The sequence below is a fragment of the Neoarius graeffei genome, chromosome 15, assembly GCF_027579695.1.
Source record: "Neoarius graeffei isolate fNeoGra1 chromosome 15, fNeoGra1.pri, whole genome shotgun sequence".
Taxonomy (NCBI): domain Eukaryota; kingdom Metazoa; phylum Chordata; class Actinopteri; order Siluriformes; family Ariidae; genus Neoarius; species Neoarius graeffei.
The window spans coordinates 20,880,768-20,905,099 of NC_083583.1; the positions used below are offsets into that span (position 1 = coordinate 20,880,768).

Sequence of the window (24,332 nt, forward strand, 5' to 3'; positions counted from 1 at the left end):
TAACTGTGCTGTGATATCAGTTCTAAATCTCTACAGTGTATGCCTATACGTCTCTATTGTGTTACTACTAGTGTGTACAGTTGATCATGTTTGTGTCACTTTTCTTGTAGCTCATGATGTGGATAAACCCATTATTTGATGTACACAATTCTTAGTGGCTCAGCCAAATTTTATTAGATAGCGGCTCAAATTGGCTTACAAAATTATTGGCTGGCGACGGCTCAAATTCTAAATGGCGGTTTTAGCGGCGCCTGGCGGCGGCTTCGGGGTCTACAACAGTGTATTGAGTACAATATCATGTGACCTATCTAGCAGAATTGTAATTAACCCAGAAGCTGTGGCCAGGGTATTTGGAAGGTTGCACACACAAAAGGCCACTGGGCCAGATGGTATTTCTGCCTTACTCCTTAAAACATTTGCCAGTGAGTTAGCTCCAGCTTGGAGCCTTTTATTTCAACTTTCTGTTGATACACACAGTATTCCTAAAGATTGGAAGAGAGCCATTATTATTCCTGTACCCAAGAAACAATGATTTTAGACCTGTTGCCCTAACGTCCATAGTAATGAAGGCTTTTGAGCATATAATGGTAGGAAACCTAAAACAAGAGGTGCAGCATCTCTTGGATCCTTATCAGTTTGCCTACCAGAATAGCAGAGGCACTGATGATGCTTTAAACACCACAACACCTGCCTGATCCATCCTGGTGCCATGTCTGGTTGGAGTCTCATCGCATCGCTCCTGTGGAGGGCGGCCCCATGTGGACAGTTGGGGGTCGCGCCTGGAGGACGCTCTGGACTCTTGCAGTGGTGCTTTTGTGGCTGGGGACTGCGGTCGACTTGCCGACTTTGGGACTGCGGTCGACTTGCCGACTTTGGGACTGCGGTCGACTTGCCGACTTTGGGACTGCGGTCGACTTGCCGACTTTGGGACTGCGGTCGACTTGCCGACTTTGGGACTGCGGTCGACTTGCCGACTTTGGGACTGCGGTCGACTTGCCGACTTTGGGACTGCGGTTGTCGTGAATGGTTTTGCGCTCTGGTTTACGTCGGTGGGGGGTTTATAGCATCAACGAAGCTGACTTTATGTTAGGACTGTTAATGTTATAGTCATGTTGTCTGTTGTTGCCCGGATGGGGATGGGTTCCATTTTGAGTCTGGTTCCTCTCAAGGTTTCTTCTTCGTGTCGTCTGAGGGAGTTTTTCCTTGCCACCGTCGCCACAGGTGTGCTCATTGGGGATAGATTCGGGATAAAATTAGCTCATATTTTAAGTCATTCAAATTCTGTAAAGCTGCTTTGCGACAATGTTTATTGTTAAAAGCGCTACACAAATAAACTTGACTTGACAACACATTTAATCTTAAAACATCTTGAAAACTCCAAGGCCTATGCTAGACTGCTGTTCATGGATTTTAGTTCTGCTTTCAATACGATTCTACCCCAGATTCTCTTAAGGAAGCTGGATCAGATGGAGGTGAACCCCTATTTAATCAAGTGGTATTTTGCATTCCTCATTGGTAGGCAGCAACAAATGAAAGTTAATTCCACCCTGTCTCACTCACAGGAAATGAATATTGGGGCTCCTCAGGGGTGCGTAAGTTCTCCCGTCCTCTTTACATTATATACAAATGACTGTAAGAGTCAACACAGGAGCAGTTACATCATTAAGTTTCAGATGATACAGCTTTACTGAGTCTTCTGTCAGCACAGGCAGACCCTAGGGGGTATCACACAGAGGTACAGGATATAGTGCTGTGGTGTGAGGACCACAACCTCATTTTGAACAAAAGAGATGGTCTTTGACCCCAGGGGTGTGGGGGATTATAGTCCAGTGCTTATTAATGGACAGGGAGTCCAACAGGTATCACGTGTTAGGTACTTGGGTATACATTTTGATTGTCAGTTACAGTGGGCAACTCATGTGGAGTCTGTTTGCTCAAAGATCTGTCAAAGGCTGCACTTTTTATGGAGACTCAGGGTCCATGGTGTTGATAAAAGCATCATGCTTTTGTTTTATAGAGCAACTATTGAATCTGTCTTCCGCTACGGCATCACAACATAGTTTGGAAACTTGACTGTAAAAGTCAGAACACAACTCCAAACTCTTGTCAAGAGGACAGGGAAAATAATGGGCATACAGCCCTCATGCTCTTTACAAGGAATTTTTGAGGAGACAGTTAGGAGGCAGGGCCTCAAGATTGCTACTGACCCAACCCATGTTTTAAATAATGAGTTTGAGCTGATGCCCTCTGGTAGGAGGTGTAGGCTGCCAACATGCAAGCTAAGCAGATACAAATTTTCATTAGTACCTATGTCCAGCAAATTAATTAATAAGAGATGACAGGAATAGTTGCGAGGTTTGAAGTAGGGTAATAGTGCAATAGGCTAATCTCTGTGTAGGAATATGATGACATGTATCATCTTCTTATTTTGGCTGCTCCCAATTAGGGGTCGCCACAGCGTACCTTTCGTCTCCATTGCTCCCTGTCTTCAGCATCCTTCTCTACCACACCTGCCACTTTCATGTCCTCTCTCACCACATCCATGTATCTCCTCTTTGGCCTTCCTCGTTTTCATTTGCCTGGCAGCTCCATCCTCAACATTCTCCTTCCAACATGCTCTGCATCTCTTCGCAGGATGTGCCCATACCATCTCAGTCTCATCTCTCTTAGCTTAATTCCCAAGCTCTCCACATGTGCTGTCCCTCTGATGTGCTCGTTCCTTATCCTGTCCAACCTCCCATCGCAAACCTTAACATCCTCAACTCCGCCACATCCAACTTTGCCTCCTGTCTCTTCGTTAAGGCTACGGTCTCCAATCCATACATCACAGCTGGTCTCACTACTGTCTTATACATCTTACCTTTCACTTTTGCTGGGACTTTCCTATCACAAATGACTCCCGAAATCCTTCTCCAACTGCTCCACCCTGCCTGCGCTCTCTTTCTCACCTCACTATCGCAGCCCCCATTTTCCTGCACAGTTGACCCCAGGTACTTGAATTCACCAACTTTCTTTACGTCTACTCCTTGCATCTTCACTACACTCTCATCCCCATTCTCACTGATGCACATGTATTCTGTTTTGCTACTGCTCACCTTCATTCCTCTTCGTTCCAATGCATACCTCCATCTCTCCAAACCCAGCTCAACCTCCTTTCTACTTTCACCACATATCACAATATCATCCACAAACATCATGTTCCATGGTGACTCTTGCCTCACTTCGTCCGTCAAGCTATTCATCACTATGGCAAACAAGAAAGGACTCAAAGCAGATCCTTGATGAAGTCCCACCTTCACCTTGAACCATTCAGTCGTTCCAACTGCACACCTCACTGCTGTTTCACTGTTCTCATCCATGTCTTGCACTACTCTGATATACTTCTCATTCACTCCACTCTTTTTCATACAATACCATAACTCATCTCTCGGCACTCTATCGTATGCCTTCTCCAGGTCTACAAACACACACTGTAGCTTTCTCTGGCCTTCTTTGTACTTCTCCATTAACATTCTTAAAGCAAAAATTGCATCTGATGTGCTCTTCCTTGGCATAAACCCGTACTGCTGTTCACATGTCATATGATGACATGTATGTTGGAGGTATATTTATTTATTATTTTTAGAGGGATGTGCAATATTTTAATAGGGGTATTTTAATTGTTTGTGCAATATTTTGATAGAGGGCTGTGCAATAGGGTGGCACGGTGGTGTAGTGGTTAGCGCTGTCGCCTCACAGCAAGAGGGTCCGGGTTCGAGCCTCGTGGCCGGCGAGGGCCTTTCTGTGTGGAGTTTACATGTTCTCCCCGTGTCCGCGTGGGTTTCCTCCGGGTGCTCCGGTTTCCCCCACAGTCCAAAGACATGCAGGTTAGGTTAACTGGTGACTCTAAATTGACCGTAGGTGTGAATGTGAGTGTGAATGGTTGTCTGTGTCTATGTGTCAGCCCTGTGATGACCTGGCGACTTGTCCAGGGTGTACCCCGCCTTTCGCCCGTAGTCAGCTGGGATAGGCTCCAGCTTGCCTGTGACCCTGTAGAACAGGATAAAGCGGCTACAGATAATGAGATGAGATGAGGTTGTGCAATATTTGAATTAGGGCAATAGTGCAATAATTCCTAAAACGCGTTTTTGTGGAGTGTGTGTGTGTTGGGGGGCTGTGCAAAGACTGCCATTAGGCAATAGGTAGGACTGTACGTCCAATGTAACTGTTGATGTTTTTTGTTGGTGTCTTTTGATGTGTATGCTACAGTATGTGTGACGCCAGTGCTCTCGTATGCTCAAGACAAATTTCTCTGCAAAGAGACAATAAAGATCAACTTACTTACTTACTTAAATCAGCGCAAAGCGAAAGTGGCCACAAATTAATGTTTTACGTCCCGCGTCCTGTCGCCTTCAAAAATTTGTTTTTGGATTGAGCAAATTTTATTTGTGTTTGGTCTGATCACGTCTTTGGCTGAGAAAGCAGAAAAGCATAGTTTACAAGTGTCTCCTCTGTCGCTGTAATAAAGGGTCAAAAATCCTAAATGATCTAGCGAAACCATAAATATTGGCACCTCTGCAGGATTATTTGTGACCAGGGAAAATATAACTGAGTGCAAGATGGAAAAGTTAATTATGCTCGTATAAAAACCTCTCTGTACTGGGAGAAATTTTGGCTGTCAAATGCGACCACGATCCTCGGATTTTAATCGGTTTTAAATTCCTCATAGGTGTATTTGTAATCTGTCCTGTAACGTGGATATAATGAAGGTTGTAAATGAGGTCATTATTTCAGTTACACTTCCAAAGCTGTTCCTCGGTTTACATGACCTCACCTGAGGGTTCTTTGGCTCTTCAGAAGGTTCTGGAGACCCAGCAGACCTTCTTTCCTCTCAGACCAGTTGGAACTGGCGCAGTGGTTTAGGATCTCGGCTACGTCCTCCGTCTGACGCATGTAATGCGGCACTCCTCCGTTACGTGAGCTATAGGAAAGCTCTGAACACGCGCTGGAGGCATCGCTGTTGGCGTCATCGTCCGAGTACATGCCAGGAGACTCGTACCAACGCCGCATGGGCCTCCGCTAATGATCCGATAACAAAGACAAAGCACAGCAAGACACCGGATGTATAATAATGCTGTTATATTTGGTGTTAATGCAGCACTATGCATGCAGTTGCTTTTCTGAGGGCATGCAGTGGGTTAGTGACTGCTGTCATGTGTCTGTGAACATGGTTACGGTACTGCAGGGCTCCAAAACACGCCAACTCAAAACAATTAACAGTTATTCCACGAAAATGAGTCGTACATGAGCTGATAGTCAAGTTGGCTATAATCCATGTATGATGAGACTGAGTGGAATAACTGTTTTATTCTAGCCACATTCACTGGATTTTGAGAAACAGAGCATTTTTATTTTTTGCAAATTCAAGAAATAAAAACTTTACACAAAACGTCCGACAAAATCATTTCCGCTCAGAATGGAAGCAAACCGGCGCAATGACAGGAGCAATTTGTGAAAAATGCTATAATAATAATTCTTCAAAAAAAAAAAAGAAGTTCTTACCATCAAATACTTTTATTCCATATTTTGTTGCTTTTTTTTGTATTTTTGGGGTTTTGTTTTATTTCGTCATCGGTTGGTTCAGTAACACGCGCCGCCATTTTGTTTTTCTCTCCTCACGGTATATGAGCTGATATCCTAGTCATCATAGAGTAGCCAATCAGAGCGCACGATTGCTCATATCCAATAAATGTGGACAGAATAATATAGAGTTATACCACAGCGCTGTTGAGTTCTCGAATATGATTGGTCAAAAGGTGTTGATTAGTTTTCTGTTCCAGCAGCTCTAACAGCAATGCCGACTGTAGTTCAAATCACGGGTTTATATTCACACCTTCTTTTTAATATGTTATCGTTTCTACAGTAACAACTAATTCCCAAAGACTCTTCATAAACTGATTAAAAACAAGCTACATCACAACGTTTATGAAAGGCATTTCTGATATCAGCTGTCAGTCTTGGTAAGTTTTCCAAAATAAAAAAGTCGAAAGAAGGAGGATGTTGTGATTCGTGGTTTCTCAATAAAAAGACAAGCTGCGTTTCTTTTCTTTAACTTTAAAAGAAAAGGACGGAACGGAAGTCTTTATAGCTGCTACGATGTAGGTGATAATAAGAGTAAAAAACATGCTTCACTGATGTTCAATAACATTAATTGTAACTATAAACATAAAAAAATACAGTAAGTACACTACCGTTCAAAAGTTTGGGGTCACTTTGAAATGTCCTTATTTTTGAAAGAAAAGCACTGTTCTTTTCAATGAAGATCACTTTAAACTAATCAGAAATCCACTCTATACATTGCTAATGTGGTAAATGACTATTCTAGCTGCAAATGTCTGGTTTTTGGTGCAATATCTCCATAGGTATATAGAGGCCCATTTCCAGCAACTCTCACTCCAGTGTTCTAATGGTACAATGTGTTTGCTCATTGCCTCAGAAGGCTAATGGATGATTAGAAAACCCTTGTACAATCATGTTAGCACAGCTGAAAACAGTTGAGCTCTTTAGAGAAGCTATAAAACTGACCTTCCTTTGAGCAGATTGAGTTTCTGGAGCATCACATTTGTGGGTCGATTAAATGCTCAAAATGGCCAGAAAAAATGTCTTGACTATATTTTCTATTCATTTTACAACTTATGGTGGTAAATAAAAGTGTGACTTTTCATGGAAAACACAAAATTGTCTGGGCGACCCCAAACTTTTGAACGGTAGTGTACATGTCATTCAAAGTGCTGTGGTATAAGAGGAATAAAACCTCTGAACATGCTATTATAGGAAAATAGTCAACTGTAGCACAGTAACAGTAATCAACACCACTGCACTGTTGCTTGTTTTCCCAAAATAGCATGCAGTGGCAGATTTTATTCCTTACGTAATTGCTCCATAAGACAGACTACTGCTAGTGACTTTTGTTAGCGATATCTGTCTGTAATGGACTCTAGAGATTATGAAGATGAAAAGAAGATACGGGTTATGTGTCAATAAAAAAAACCCAAACCTTATTCCTGGTGTCTCCTAATAGCTGATGAGATTTAAGACAGCCGGAGAGGGAAAAGCAAAGACAGTGACATGTCAGGATTTTTGGTCCGCAATTCGCACACACTTCTGGTGTTAAGCACTAAAGGTCAGTCATGTGCTGCATTACAAACAAATAATGAGTAACTAAAGCCATCTCACCAGAGCATCAGCTACCGCTGCCTCCACCTCCATGCCTGTGTTCAGGATGCGCATGGCGTTGACCGAGGCAGAGATCCGCGCCTGATGGATCAGCCCAAAACGATCTGAAAGAGGGAGAGCAGACACAAAAAAAGAAAGAAAAAAAATTGTGTTCATTTCTTCCTTCACAACAAATTTCAAATCGACAATTTGTAATTTTAGAGCTCTCTTCTACCTGAGATTCAAACTGCAACTGCAGTGAAAACACTGACAAGCTCCTCCTCCTCCTCAACAAGCCCCTCCCTTCAAATGGACTTCTAGCTAATTTCCCGTCTTGAAAGTTTTAACCAGAAGCTTTAAATGAAGTAATTCACCAGATTAACTGAATGGCCACATTAGAAATGATTGGGGTTTTTTTAACGCACCTTTAAAGTGATAAAATTATTATTAGAAACATTTTTAAAATTGACCAAATACACCTATGACTGTGTATTATGGACATTGTAGGTAAAATAAATAAATAAATAAATAAATAAAATTATGGAGCTGGGGTACGGGGGGTAATATTCCAAGAAAAAAAAAACTCGGCTATTTTCTAAGATTATAAAGTATGAATTTGCAAGAAAAATCTCAGCAAATTTTCTGAGATTAAAGTCGTAAATTTGGGAGAAAAAAAATCTCAGATATTCTCTGAGACGACAATCACATGCTTCAAGGTTGCAGTGCATTCTGGGAGAAAAGCTCTTTGTGCTTTATTCTTTAACATTACGCAACCAAGGAGGGAAGACTGCATTTCCTATCACTCTTGGCTCAGCCGTGGCATCTGTAGCGTGATAATGCTGATTCAGCCATGCAAAGTGAAATGATATGGTTCCTTGCAAAAAAAAATAAAATAAATAAATAAAATAATAAAAACCTTCCAGGTTTTTTTTCTTGTAAATTTACGACTTCAATATAAGAGAATTTCTGAGTTTTTTTCTAGGAATATTACCCCCTTCCCCCATCCCTGTTTTTTTATTTATATTTATTTATACCTACAATGGCCCTAATACACCATTGTACTAATACACAGTCACATAAAATCAATGAAAAGAAACATTAAATTGAAAAAATAAATTAAATCACAACCATTATTATAAAATATTGTCCGAAAAAACACAATGAAATGCAATGCCTTAAACATGTAACATAGAAATTGTACAACTATACAAAAGAATTAAAAAAAAAAGTCCAAAAGCACAAAAATATATAACTACATACAAATGTAATGTTTTCAGTGTATCTGCTACATTTCTACTGATATACTAATTGTCGCTTTAAAGCAGAGGTTTGTATCCAGGCTGGGATCGTGCAGGACTGAACAAAAAAGTCAAGAGATTTTCAAAAACAGTTCACACTAAACACTAAAACCATTGCAAACAGTATAACAGAATAGAGATCTTGCAGTCACGTGACCAGAAAGTACACAGCTGCCATCTTGTCGGTAAAAAACACCGCTGAATACTGCTGCACTTGTGTACAGAATGGATCAATTTCAACCGACGGACTACACGGCTCATTTTTCTAATGAATAGATAACTAGATACATGTCTAAACTAAACGACCTTCAGATTAGTGACCCTTATGGCTTACCGGACGGAGTTTTCACGACCGTGTCAGTGGATGTTGAACTGCCAGCGGAATACCCGGACGTGTATAATTACCTCATTAACTTTCCCTCGCTGTTCAGTGGTGAAGCACTGCGTGCTTATAAATCTCTGGACAGTTATCTTTACAGAAATTCAGGATTTGTCAGCGACTCAGATGGGGCATCTTGTAAACAAGAAAATAATCCTCATTGGACGGGTAAGTCACTTAAGTATTGAGTATAGCACTGACCAGCCGATTACAGAATAGAATAAGGTAATTCCAGCTGTAATTCCAAATCGTCCGTCTTGTTTACCATGGATCTGGTGTTGGAGAGGTAGAGGCTTAGCAGTGGAGGTTTGAGTGGCTGTTTTCTGAGCTTAGTCAACAGGCCGGCTCTGCAGCCTCGCTTTTGCTTCCGCTCCCGACGCTGCCTCCTTCGCTTTGCTTCCGATAACAATCCACGGAGACCCCGCTGGTCTCGCTATCTCGTCCGGAATGTTGTGCATGCGATGGAAATCGCTACAAACCGTCATTTTCTGCTGGAAACCAATGTCCAGTAAGTCCATACGGTTGTAGTGGATATTGAAGTCCGGTACAGACGAACAACACGCAAAAATACACACAAAAAACATAAAAAAACGTGCACAGGTAGGGAGAGCTTGTAGCCGCAGCCGTTGTAGTAGAATTGTATATAGTAGGGTTTTCCAGAAGAAAAGGTAGAAGTAGAAGCAGAAGTAGAAGGTGGAAAATGGCGTTTGACCGACAAGATGGCGTCTGTCACAATCTGGATCGGCTGTGACGTCACATGCAAGTGCTCCATACTTTTAACTTGAATAATAATAATAATAATAATAATAATAATAATAATAATAATTTCAAAACATCTAAATAGACCATGGTCATGATGATATTTTGATGAAGCACAAATGTTAAAAAAAATAAATAAACTACAAGCGTGATAGTTTTGAGGATTGAGAAAACCTCTTCTTTAAAGCTCCACAAATTAACAAATAAATCATACAACCAGAAACAATAAAAAAGAAATATATCCAGTGACACGTTTCCAAACAAACAAAAAAACTGAATCAACTAAATTCCATCACGACAAAAGGAAAAAAAAAATTACATAAAGCACAGAACAAGCAAAATTAAAAACACACACACAAAAAAAATCACACACTTCACACCTTGCTCAAACTGACAGACTTTATCATAAATGCATAATTAGAACAGTTTGATGTGAAATTTGATATTTTTTATTTTTTAATTAGGGCCTCAGGCTGAGGAATAAGGTGTGAAGTGTGTGAATGTGTGCTCTCTGGCTCCCCCTGTAGGTTCAGAGCCCCTCATGCCAGCGTTCACCTGTTTGCAGAGCGTCGCTGCCTGTCAGGGCACTGGTGGAGCGCGAGTGGCGCCGAGACACTGGTCAACAGGAGAACCAAATACAGTCATTTGATAGTTTTAAACACAAAAGCATACATTCTGGGAAAACAAGACTGACGAAGGAGGAGAACATTTCTTTAGAGTTTAGAGTCAGAGTTACAGCATGCAGGTGAAGAAGAAGGTGAAGGACAATAGGGGCAGGACGAGCTGCTCTGAGCGAGGAATAAGTCATGGCATGGCATGCTGTTCCAGGCAAAACATCGACGACAGGTGGTGTATCACCACTACAAATCTGATTATTATTTTCCAATCACAGCACGTCCCGATGTGTTTTGTTCCTTAGACACCACAACAATTTGCTGATTATTCATTTTTAATTAAAAACAATAACACGTCATACTGGGTGGCACGGTGGTGTAGTGGTTAGCACTGTCACCTCACAGCAAGAAGGTCCGGGTTCGAGCCCCGTGGCCGGCGAGGACCTTTCTGTGCGGAGTTTGCATGTTCTCCCCGTGTCCGCGTGGGTTTCCTCCGGGTGCTCCGGTTTCCCCCACAGTCCAAAGACATGCAGGTTAGGTTAACTGGTGACTCTAAATTGACCGTAGGTGCGAATGTGAGTGTGAATGGTTGTCTGTGTCTATGTGTCAGCCCTGTGATGACCTGGCGACTTGTCCAGGGTGTACCCCGCCTTTCGCCCGTAGTCAGCTGGGATAGGCTCCAGCTTGCCTGCGACCCTGTAGAACAGGATAAAGCGGCTAGAGATAATGAGATGAGATGAGCACATCATACTTTTTATCCATGTATCGTTACATTACTGGTATAAACCAGTCATAATATGGAACGTCTGTCTAACAAGTTAGTTCCTTTTGTCATTTACGCTCCAGTTGTTCCTTCACCAGTCTCTCTTTTTTCTCTCTCAAAGTTAATAATAAAAATATGCAGGTTTTCAATTTGCTGAGGAAAACCAAACCTCTCTGCATTACCTCTGACTGATACAAAGTGCTGACACTGGAGACTCCTTCCAAAAATGCACCGCAAACATCTCCTAACAGAAACGTTTACCATAGCAACAATTACACCTGGGTCTTTAACTCGTTTACGTAACACGTCTGCTATGTGCTTTCCTGCGTAATGTGTTACTATAAAAGGCAATAAAATAGCGGCGAATATCAATCCCATAGTTCGGTCAGAATTTGTGGGGAAATATGCATACATTTGATCTGACTCTTACTTTAGTCTGTGCAGATGTTGATAGGTTCTGCTCTGAATTATGAATAGAAATTTTATCTCCTTGTAAGTGCACTAACTTTTGCAATATTTAGGGTTTTTTTCAATTGAGATTTTTCTTACATGCAAATTTAAGCGTCATAAAACCAGGTGGAAGAAACCTCACTTTTGTCTCGTGTGTGTGTGTGTGTGTACTACAGAGGACCAAGTGTCCCTCAAAGGATAGTAAAATCTGACAATGTGGACCTTGTGGGGACATCTGGATAGTCCCCACAAGGAAAGTGTTATGTTTTAACAAAAATAAATAAATAAAATAACATAAAATTAAATAAATAGATGAGATGAGATGAATAAATTAATTAATTAATTTAAAAAGAGCCAAAATTTTCCTCTTCAATACTGAGGTTACGGTTAAGTTTAGGTGCAGGCACAGCATTAATTAATTGCATTAATAATTATGTCAGTGGAAGGTCCTCACAAGGACAGTAAGACAAACGTGTGTGTGTGTGTGTATATATGTATGTGTGTGTGCGCATGTGTGTGTGCGTGTGTGTTTGAGACTCACCAAGGGGAGTAAAACCCCGTGCAGGACTTGTGTCTCTGCTGCTCTCCCTGCTTGTCTCACGACTGCAACCCTGACTCATACTGGGCCGTGGGATGCGACTACCCCGCACTACCAGCCCCCATACACACACACACACACACACACACACACACGCACGCACGTCCGAGCAGCAGGGGAGAAGAAAGTGAAACAATTAAGACAGGACAAAGGAAAGGAGAGGAAGTTAAGTGATTTACAGACAAGCAGAGGGAAGGTACATATAGTAAAGAGGATGCTGTAGAATTGCACCTGTACCTGCTTCTGTACTCATCCCAATCCTCTATTCACAACCTGCTCCTAATGAACACACTTAGTACTGTTTGCTTTTACTCTTCTACACCTGTACACTGTAATGATTCATAATCCCAGTAGAGAAGAGGATGAGTTCCACATCGAGTCTGCTTCCTCTCAAGGTTTCTTCCTCATGTGGTCACAGGGAGTTTTTCCTTGCCACTGTCGCCTCTGGCTTGTTCATTTGGGAATCGAGATCTGAATCTACGCATATCTGGATTTCTGTGAGAATGTCTATTGTTAAAAATCATCATACAAATCAAATAAAATTGAATTGAACTTAAAGGCTGAAATATGAATATGTCTCAGGGACACAAATCTTTATCTTTAAAATCTTTATTCTTGGACCCATTTTGTCCTGAAATAGAATCTCTGTCCAGAAAACAGACCTTAACGACATTCACAAATGCTCAGAATCTTTTTTATTAATTCAAAAAAACAGCAAGCCAAAAGAAAACCTATGAATAATAATATATTTGTAATAAAAACAAGTGAGCATGAAGAAGCACAGGTTTCACATTTTCCAGGAATCTGTAACCCAGTGAGCAGACGAAACATTCAGTAATGTATTTAACAGGTTCTAAGAAAGATAGATAGATTACAAATCTATAAAAAGTGCTATTGTTGAAGAGAACTATGGCATAATGATGGTGTGTTTAACAATGTTCCTATGTTTTCCCAGGAGAGAAAATGAATTATGGAAATGTTTCCACTGGTTTAAGAGCAGAGCCATACTTGAAGCAGTCAAATATGAGAGGTCACAAAAGATCGAATTTTTATTTGAGGGAGAATTTTACAGCCTGTACTTATGTGAGCCTTAAAGTGCATATCCTGGACCAATTTCGTTTTTTTTTTTTTATATGAAAGTATGTCCTTTTACACACTCATCCAGAAGGGTAATTTTGCACGAGGCCATCTGTCTACAGCAGAAAAAAATAAAATAACAAAACGCGTCTGGAAAAATCCCAAGGGAGTCTGGAGCCAGATTCGTGACGTCACCTGCGGAAGCGCCAGCAGGATGCGCGAGCTTTGCACAGTTTCAGTGCACAGCCTGTGTAGACCAAGCGCTCCCATTTCTCTCTCATTGTCCGGTCTTTTGGGAAACGATGAGTACTAATCCCATCAAGATTGGTGTTGCTACACCCTCCTACAATACATCTGTTAACCATTTTAATAATTACGTGATAACGTTGAAGAAATTTGCAGAAAACCACCGGGTCGTTTTCTCATAAACAAACCAGCGCTGACGTAGGATTCAGAAGGAGGCGTCCCGCAGATGACGTCACGAAAATCAATGTTTGCCGGGAAATCCAAATGCCAAGTTTTTTCAGAGTCGGACCAATTCGCCTCAAATGGCTTGATTTCAACTGAATTTTTCTGGTATTGCGCAAGGTAAAAAAATTGCAGAGAATGCAGAATGTTACAGATATTTGACCAAAGTTTAATATAAAATAGGAGAATTACACTGATCTTGCTCCTGAATTTACCCGTGATATGCACTTTAACATTAATAATGAACAAGAGCTACAGTAACACTAATAGCTCCCATTCAGTTCAATGCAATTTCCTGTAAAAATGTCTTTCTTGGACCATTGAATCATGAATGCAGTATTAATTTTCCTCAAAACATCAACCATTTTCTATCCCTCTCACACAGTTCAAGTCTTATTTTCATAATGCTATTTGCTCAGGTTGTTGTTCTGGAGATCAAATGTTTCCTCCCTAAAACTCCTGGGATCCCTGGTTCATGGTTCGAGATTCAGCAGCATTTTGGTGCTGGAACAAAACTGGTTTTGCCAGCAGTTTGAGCTTTGGGTGTTTTTACATATACAGCATTTAGTCCATTTGAATCAAACCCTGCTGTGTTTTCCCGGGCTGTACGGTTCCTTTAACAGGTGAAAACACAGCAATCGTACTCGGTTAAGGATTAAAAACAACCATCAACTCTGAATAGACCTGGTTACAGGAAGTGAACAAACATGGCATGTATTTTTGGTTGTAGCATTTTTTGTACCAGCTGCTAAGCTAAGCCGCAAGCCAATCGAAATTGGGCCAAATTTATGATTGCTGTGTTTTCACCTGCCAAATGAACCGTTCAGAAATGTAACTTACTCTGGGATGTGCTTTGGACCAACAAACAAACAAAAAATAAATACAACCCTAATTCCAAAAAAGTTGGGACACTGTGTAAAACATAAATAAAAGCAGAATGTGAAGATTTACAAATCATATAAACGCTATATTTTTCATTGAAAATTGTACAAAAACAACATATCAAATGTTGAAACTGAGAAATTTTATTGTTTTTGAAAAATATATGCTCATTTGGAATTTGATGTCAGCAACACGTTTCAGAAAAGCTGGGACAGGGCAACAAAAGACTGAAAAAGTTGTGTAATGTGGAAAAAAATTAACCTAATTTGGTTAATTGGCAACAGGTCAGTAACATGATTGGGTATAAAAAGAGCATCCCAGAGAGGCGGAGTCTCTCAGAAGTAAAGATGGGGAGGGGCTCACCCCTCTGTGAAAGACTGTGTGGGCAAACAGTGCAACAATTTAAGAATAACGTTCCTCAATGTAAAACTGCAAAGAATTTGGCGATCACATCATATATGGTACATAATATCATTAAAAGATTCAGAGAATCTGGAGAAATCTCTGTATGCAAGGGACAAGGGTGAAAACTGACACTGGATGCCTGTGATCTTCAGGCTCTCAGGAGACACTGCATTAAAAGCAGACACGTGTCTGTAGTGGAAATCACTGTATGGGCTCAGGAACACTTCAGAAAACCATCGTCTGTGAAAACAGTTCATTACTGCATCCACAAATGCAAGTGAAAACCAGATATAAACAATATCCAGAAACACTGCCACCTTCTCTGGGCCCGAGCTCTTTTACGATGGACTGAGGCGAAGTGGAAAACTGTCCTGTGGTCTGACGAATCAAAAGTAGAAATTCTTTTTAGAAATCATGGACACCACATCCTCCAGGCTAAAGAGGAGAGGGACCATCCGGTTTGTTATCAGTGCACAGTTCAAAAGCAGCATCTGTGATGGTATGAGGGGGCATTAGTGCACATGACATGGGTAGCTTGTACATCTGGGAAGGCATCATTAATGCTGAATGATATCTACACATTTCAGAGCGATATGCTGCCATCCAGACAAAATCGTTTTTCAGGGAAGGCCTTCCTTCTTTCAGCAAGACAATGCCAAACTGCTTTCTGCACATATTAAAACTGCATGGCTCCATAGTAAAAGAGTCCAGGTGCTAAACTGGTCTGCCTGCAGTCCAGACCTGTCTCCCATTTAAAACATTTGGCACATTATGAAGCGCAAAACACAACAAAGGAGACCCTGAACTGTTGGGCAACTGAAATTGTATATCAGGCAAGAATGGGACAACATTTCTCTTTCAAAACTACAGCAATTGGTCTCCTCAGTTCCCAAACGTTTACAGAGTGTTGTTAAAAGTAGAGGTGATGCAACACAGTGGTAAACATGCCTCTGTACCAGCTTTTCTGAACCGTGTTGCTGATATCAAATTCAAAATGAGCATGTATTTTTCAAAACACAATAAAAGTTCTCAGTTTCAACATTTGATATGTTGTCTTTGCACTATTTTCAATAAAATATGGGGTTTCCATGATTTGCAAATTATCGCATTCTGTTTTTATTTTCAGTTTACATAGTGTCCCAACTTATTTGGAATTTGGGTTGTAAGTAAACACAGGATGTAATACGCAACATGTTTTAAACTAGTTACTTGTATAATTATCTACCTGTGTTCAACATTAGGTGATTTTTGTGCACTTGCCAAAGGTCCCCCCCCCCCCCCCCCCCATCACTGTATTTCTGATCAATGAAAGTAAGAGTTGAAAGTAATGTTTGCAGCTGTACATGCCCCTTGGATACTTTTTCTTCTTGTTAGTTAATGTAAGTGCAGTGTGAAATCAAACCAAACCAAATGGCAAACAATCCAAAAGCATCAATTTGGCTCTGCAAATACGTGTGAAGGCACTTGGTGTCAAAACCATAATCTGTACCAGAAAACATGACCGATACAGCAATAACAGGAAAACATCCACTCATCTAAAGTTGTCATCTGGGGATAAGCACCAACTAGTAGGCATGTAACGATATATTGTGTGATGATACAATCTATTAGGCTGGGTCAGCCATGGCATAATGGTTAGAGAAGTAGCTTTAGGACCAAAAGGTTGCCAGTTTGATTCCCTGGACCAGCAAGAATAGCTGAAGTGCCCTTGAGCAAGGCACCTAACCCCCAACTGCTCCCCAGGCTGCTCTGGGTGTGTTGTATGTTGCTCTGGATAAAAGCGTCTGCTAAATGCCTTTAATGCAAGGACAAATTGTGATACAAGTTTATGCCAATTCAAATCAATGAAATAAAAAATGAATCACAATTATTATCAGGCTGCAGAATCCCTTAGTTTTTTCCTAGTTGTAATTGTGTTGCTTGAACAGCAGAGAGCTGCCTAATAACACATGACTTCACTGTAAACGGAAGTAACACAGCACTAATGTTGGAAAATCACACACACACAAAAAAACAGATCTAAAATTGGAAAGCGCTGTTCTGCGATTGACTACGAATAGATTTAACAAGAAATCAGAGCTCTCTTTTTACAGATTGCTGAAAGCTAAAGAAAAGAGAAGCAAATGGAGGCAGTGCAAATGTTCAAAAAAGTTTATGAAGAAAAATCGTATTTGTGATTAACTTTTCATCTTTAATAAAAATCATATTTCAGTTAATTTTCATATTTCACTCCAACCTTTACACGTTTGGGCAAATCATTATTGCTGGTTATTAAGAAAATGAAACAAAAGTTGTTTTGTTTTGTTTTTTAAATTTGTGCTAGCAGCACTGGTGGAAATTGTTACTCTCATTCAAGATCTTTCTACTTTTTCTTCTTATTATTATTATTCTCCTAACATTTTAGGATGCTATTTCTCCTTCAGTTTTCAACCAATCAACACCAAATTTCACATGAAGAATACCTCTGAGCTGAATTAACTTACTCTGACTTTTGGTGCTGATCCGGATCACCGAGCCGGAATGATCCATGAAAAACGGGCTTTTTTTCCTCACTAAGCGTCGTTCTCCATCTCTTACCATTCCGGATCTATAGGGTATGGTGACCAGACGTCCCAGGTTGTAAGAGCTAGCGCAAATCACTGTGACTTTAGTCACAGTCTCTATCTAGTTATTAATATTATTATCATTATTATTATAATTATTATTATCCTAACATTTTTAGGATGCTATTTCATCCTCAGTTTTCAACCAATCATCACCAAATTTCACATGTAGAATACCTCTGGGCTGAATTAAGTTGCTATGACTTTTGGTGCAGATCTGGATCACTGAACCGGAATGATCCATGAAAAACAGGCTTTTTTTCCTCACTAAGTGTCATTCTCTTACCGTTCTGGATCTATAGGGTATGGTGACAGGATGTCTCGGTTTGTAAGAGCTAGCACAAATTATCCAGTTGTTGTTATTATTATTATTATTATTATTATCCTAACATTTTTAGGATGCTATTTCTCCCTCAGTTTTCAACCAATCATCATCAAATTTTGCATAAAGCATACCTCTGGGGTGAATTATGTTGCTATTACTTTTAGTGGTGATCCGGATCACTGGGCCAGAATGATCCATGAAAAACAGGCTTTTTTTCAATCACTCATAGCTCTGTCAATTTGCATGATTTTTTTTCAATGAGTTTTTTTTTTTTTTTTCAGGGCAGCAGGGCATAACTTTTCCTCACTAAGTGTCATTCTCTATCTCTTACCATTCCGGATCTACAGGGTACAGTGACCAGACGTCCCGGTTTGTAACAGCTAGCGCAAATTACTGCGACTTTAGTCACAGTCTCTATCTAATTTAATTTCCTTTAATTAATTTAACTGATTCAATTGAATCAATTTAATTGATTTAATTAATTTTAATTAATTTGACTGACAGATAACCTACCCCTACCTAATATCAAGGGACACTGGAATCAGGGTATAGGATCTGAAATTTGCAATGGCTGACAGGAATGGGTGGAAGAAGGTTGGATGATTTATCTCGGCCGAGGCTGACGATGATGATGGTTTGGTTTTTAATTTAACAAAAGGAATATTTAAGTTGATAAAGAACAGGAAAACAAATGTTGCATTTTGGGGGGGAATAAAACTTTCTTCATTTAATTTTTTTTCAAAAATATTGTGAGAAAACTGACCCGTGAACCGAATATCATGAATCGAATCGAATCATGAATTAGGTGAATCGTTACATGCCTACCAAACAGGATTTCCCATCAGAGTGGTTCATCAGTGCATGCTCACTCACATCTTGCTCCTTTGGTCTAATATAAACTCCACACTGTAATTACTAATGATTTTGTAGCAGTAAGTGTGTGTGTGTGTGTGTGTGTGTGTGTGTGTGTGTGTGTGTGTGTACTTCTCTCACCCTGGCCTGAGCGACCGGGGCTGCTCTCTCGGCTGCAGCCCTGACTGCGTGGGATCCTACTGCGCTTCTCTGCTGGGGTCACAGAGGACATTTTGCCATAAGACTGACCAATAAGCTTCCCGGGAGAACTGGAACGACTCCCAGCTACACACACACAGAGCAAGAGGGTGAAGGAGTGAGACTTCAGTAACTGTATCCTTAACAGTTCATGGTAGTATAGTATAATAACACACATACAGTATAATACAGTAGAACATGCAGGAACACTATTACACAGGAAGTCATAAAACAAACGGAAATGGAACAAATTCAACAGTGATGTACATCAGCATCACATTAAATGAAACTTAAAAGGGAGGAACTGTACATTTGGATGATTGGGGGTATAAATCATGCTGTAGTGGTCAGAAAGGCTGCTGTACCGTGAGTCTTACCACCTGCTTGGTTTGCTGATCTGGATCCTTATGTACGAGCAGCACGCAGGGTAATGAAGGGCATCCAGTTATATAATGACCATGAAACTGCATTACCCAACATGCATTGGGCATGTCATGATATTTGCTTGTACCACAGCACTATTAAATGCTCTTTTTGGTCATTAAATGCTCGGGATGGCGTGGATTCATTTTCTTTATTATATAGCATGAGCTACTTCCGGTAAAATCGCACGCTCTGATTGGTTCCTTGGCAGGCAGAATTTTCCCATAATGCCCGTAGGCGATTACAGACTTTCTTTCCAATGCGCCAGCTTTCAATGTTGCAAAAAACAAGCAAAAAAAAACCGACATTGGAAATCAAAAACAGCCGAAACACAAAAGAGAAACAAGAGTCACGGAGTTATTCAATAAATGAGCAACGAATCGCGTTCAGAAACCGCTACCCGCTAACAAAAATTTAGTTTTGAAACCGCTAGCTGTTTATTGTGTACGTGTGACTCAACTACGTTACAAATACAGTGGGGCAAAAAAGTATTTTGTCAGCCACCAATTGTGCAAGTTCTCCCACTTAAAAAGATGAGAGAGGCCTGTAATTTTCATCATAGGTACACTTCAACTATGAGAGACAGAATGGGGGGAAAGAATCCAGGAAATCACATTGTAGGATTTTGAATTAATTAATTGGTAAATTCCTCGGTAAAATAAGTATTTGGTCACCTACAAACAAGCAAGATTTCTGGCTCTCACAGACCTGTAACTTCTTCTTTAAGAGGCTCCTCTGTCCTCCACTCGTTACCTGTATTAATGGCACCTGTTTGAACTCGTTATCAGTATAAAAGACACCTGTCCACAACCTCAAACAGTCACACTCCAAACTCCACTATGGCCAAGACCAAAGAGCTGTCAAAGGGCACCAGAAACAAAATTGTAGACCTGCACCAGGCTGGGAAGACTGACTCTGCAATAGGTAAGCAGCTTGGTGTGAAGAAATCAACTGTGGGAGCAATTATTAGAAAATGAAAGACATACAAGACCACTGATAATCTCCCTCGATCTGGGGCTCCACGCAAGCTCTCACCCCGTGGGGTCAAAATGATCACAAGAACGGTGAGCAAAAATCCCAGAACCACACGGGGGGACCTAGTGAATGACCTGCAGAGAGCTGGGACCAAAGTCACAAAGGCTACCATCAGTAACACACTACGCCGCCAGGGACTCAAATCCTGCAGTGCCAGACGTGTCCCCCTGCTTAAGCCAGTACATGTCCAGGCCCATCTGAAGTTTGCTAGAGAGCATTTGGATGATCCAGAAGAGGATTGGGAGAATGTCATATGGTCAGATGAAACCAAAATAGAACTTTTTGGTAAAATTCAACTTGTCATGTTTGGAGGAGAAAGAATGCTGTTGCATCCAAAGAACACCATACCTACTGTGAAGCATGGGGGTGGAAACATCATGCTTTGGGGCTGTTTTTCTGCAAAGGGACCAGGACGACTGATCCGTGTAAAGGAAAGAATGAATGGGGCCATGTATCGTGAGATTTTGAGTGAAAACCTCCTTCCATCAGCAAGGGCATTGAAGATGAAACATGGCTGGGCCTTTCAGCATGACAATGATCCCAAACACACCGCCCGGGCAATGAAGGAGTGGTTTCGTAAGAAGCATTTCAAGGTCCTGGAGTGGCCTAGCCAGTCTCCAGATCTCAACCCCATAGAAACTCTTTGGAGGGAGTTGAAAGTCCGTGTTGCCCAGCGACAGCCCCAAAACATCACTGCTGTAGAGGAGATCTGCATGGAGGAATGGGCCAAAATACCAGCAACAGTGTGTGAAAACCTTGTGAAGACTTACAGAAAACGTTTGACCTCTGTCATTGCCAACAAAGGGTATATAACAAAGTATTGAGATGAACTTTTGTTATTGACCAAATACTTATTTTCCAACATAATTTGCAAATAAATTCTTTAAAAATCAGACAATGTGATTTTCTGGATTTTTTTTTTCTCATTTTGTCTCTCGTAGTTGAGGTATACCTATGATGAAAATTACAGGCCTCTCTCATCTTTTTAAGTGGGAGAACTTGCACAATTGGTGACTGACTAAATACTTTTTTGCCCCACTGTATGATGTGACTGACAGCAGCGTCACACCTCATTATAATGACCATCTATTTTAATCTTAGAAATAAAAAAACCCGGATAATAAACTCCTTATTGAGCTCGCTTGCTCGGTCTTTATGGGAAAATATCAGACCGGGGTCTTTTTGTACCGACCAAGCCATTAACGGATAAAACGTACATGTCGTTCTTTAAATGGAAAAAAAAATTGCTGTGGTATAAGAAGAATAAAATACTTTATGACATACTGTTATAGGAAAATAATCAAGCACTAACTCCACTTTGTGTCAGTGATTATTTTCCAGCACGTCTCGTCATGTTTTATTCCTTACATAAAACATCCCTAATTGTTGCCATGGGCAACAATACCAAGCATGCTGGTGTTTATGAAAGTTTATGGAGCATAGAAAGAGTATCAGATTGCTTAAAAATCAACTGTTCTTAACTTATACCACTTTAGTAAAATGCATTAAAATCCATCCCATAATTTGACCGTCACATGGCCCTGTTAAGGACTTTCTTATAACCACGATGACAAACAGCAGTTTTCCCAAAGAAAAAATATAATGTCGAAGAATGCGGCCGTAAACTCACGTTGTGATTGCGACACCACTTTCGCTCGGCTCCGCCCCCTACTGTCTGTAACAGAGGCACCGCCTCCAACGCTGCTGCCTGAACTCTGTCTCCGTGTGCGCACACGACCTAAAGACATAAAAACAAACAAACGGTGGATGGCATGCACAAATCAGACAATTTAAACACATTTATTTATTTATTTTGGATGTTATGAAAAATGCTCAGACGATGGAATAACGCTCGATACAGAAATACACTCGTGCTTTCGAAAACAGATTCACAAAACACATACGGCAACTTCAGTAGAACTTTCTGGATCTCAGTAAACTTCATGGAAATGCTAAAATCTGATGTTGCTCATCAACAACGCTTTCCAAAATCTCTCAGACATACAACTCCAAATCAGAAAAACCTTTGGACGGTATGTTGAAAATGGAATTAAAACTGAAAACAATACAACAGCACATTATTTGATGTTTTACCTCATGAATTTATTTATTTTTTGCTAAATAAAACACATTTCAATTTTGATTCTTTCAACACATTTCAAAAAAGTTGGACGGTAACGACTTTATAATGTTGCCATTCCTTCTCATAAGACTTAAAAGATGTTTAAGTACTAAAGACACCAAGACGCACTCTTAAGGTGTGCAACAGGACGGGGTCGTTGTTGCAATATTTTTTGTTTCAAAATTCGCCACACATTCTCTATTAGGGACAGAAAGGACTGGCGCCCTCTTCTTCCACAGCCCTGCCTTTGTAACGTGTGCAGAATGTGGTTTTGCATCGTTTTGTTGAAATATCCCCGGAAAAGATGTCGTCTTGATGGCAGCACACGTTGCTCCAAAATCTCAGTGTACTTTTCTGCATTAATGCTCCATCACAGAAGCATAAGTTACCTTTGCCAAGGGCACTGACACAACCCCATACTCTGATAGACCCTGGCTTTTGAACTCGTTCCTGGTATCAGTCTGGATGGTCCTTTTTGTCTTTGGTCCAGAGCACACAGCATCCATTTCTTACAAAAAAGACCTGGAATACTGATTCATCTGACCACAATATACAACCCCGATTCCAAAAAAGTTGGGACAAAGTACAAATTGTAAATAAAAACAGAATGCAATGATGTGGAAGTTTCAAAATTCCATATTTTATTCAGAATAGAACGTAGATGACATATCAAATGTTTAAACTGAGAAAATGTATCATTTAAAGAGAAAAATTAGGTGATTTTAAATTTCATGACAACAACACATCTCAAAAAAGTTGGGACAAGGCCATGTTTACCACTGTGAGACATCCCCTTTTCTCTTTACAACAGTCTGTAAACGTCTGGGGACTGAGGAGACAAGTTGCTCAAGTTTAGGAATAGAAATGTTAACCCATTCTTGTCTAATGTAGGATTCTAGTTGCTCAACTGTCTTAGGTCTTTTTTGTCGTATCTTCCGTTTTATGATGCGCCAAATGTTTTCTATGGGTGAAAGATCTGGACTGCAGGCTGGCCAGTTCAGTACCTGGACCCTTCTTCTACGCAGCTATGATGCTGTAATTGATGCAGTATGTGGTTTGGCATTGTCATGTTGGAAAATGCAAGGTCTTCCCTGAAAGAGGAAGGGATGGGAGTCTGGATGGGAGCATATGTTGCTCTAGAACCTGGATATACCTTTCAGCATTGATGGTGTCTTTCCAGATGTGTAAGCTGCCCATGCCACATGCACTAATGCGACCCCATACCATCAGAGATGCAGGCTTCTGAACTGAGCGCTGATAACAACTTGGGTCGTCCTTCTCCTCTTTAGTCCGAATGACACGGCATCCCTGATTTCCATAAAGAACTTCACATTTTGATTCGTCTGACCACAGAACAGTTTTCTCCTTTGCCACAGTCCATTTTAAATGAGCCTTGGCCCAGAGAAGACGTCTGCGCTTCTGGATCATGTTTAGATACGACTTCTTCTTTGAACTATAGAGTTTTAGCTGGCAACGACGGATGGCACGGTGAATTGTGTTCACAGATAATGTTCTCTGGAAATATTCCTGAGCCCATTTTGTGATTTCCAATACAGAAGCATGCCTGTATGTGACGCAGTGCCGTCTAAGGGCCCGAAGATCATGGGCACCCAGTATGGTTTTCTGGCCTTGACCCTTACGCACAGAGATTCTTCCAGATTCTCTGAATCTTTTGATGATATTATGCACTGTAGATGATGATATGTTCAAACTCTTTGCAATTTTACACTGTCAAACTCCTTTCTGATATTGCTCCACTATTTGTCTGCGCAGAATTAGGGGGATTGGTGATCCTCTTCCCATCTTTACTTCTGAGAGCCGCTGCCACTCCAAGATGCTCTTTTTATACCCAGTCATGTTAATGACCTATTGCCAATTGACCTAATG

The 24,332-nt window shown here is 40.7% G+C and overlaps 1 protein-coding gene across 1 annotated transcript in view; it reads right to left on the reverse strand.

Annotated features, from left to right (window-relative positions):
* Nucleotides 1-24,332, reverse strand: part of LOC132899240 (CLIP-associating protein 1-like) — a 233,637-nt gene that overhangs the window by 68,370 nt on the left and 140,935 nt on the right. The window contains exons 20-25 of the mRNA XM_060940986.1: nt 21,954-22,061; nt 18,809-18,952; nt 11,999-12,106; nt 7,216-7,319; nt 7,037-7,060; nt 4,814-5,058 (exon numbers count right to left, since the gene is read on the reverse strand). Of these exons, the coding sequence (XP_060796969.1) occupies nt 4,814-5,058; nt 7,037-7,060; nt 7,216-7,319; nt 11,999-12,106; nt 18,809-18,952; nt 21,954-22,061 (733 nt within the window). The remainder of the gene's footprint in view (nt 1-4,813; nt 5,059-7,036; nt 7,061-7,215; nt 7,320-11,998; nt 12,107-18,808; nt 18,953-21,953; nt 22,062-24,332) is intronic.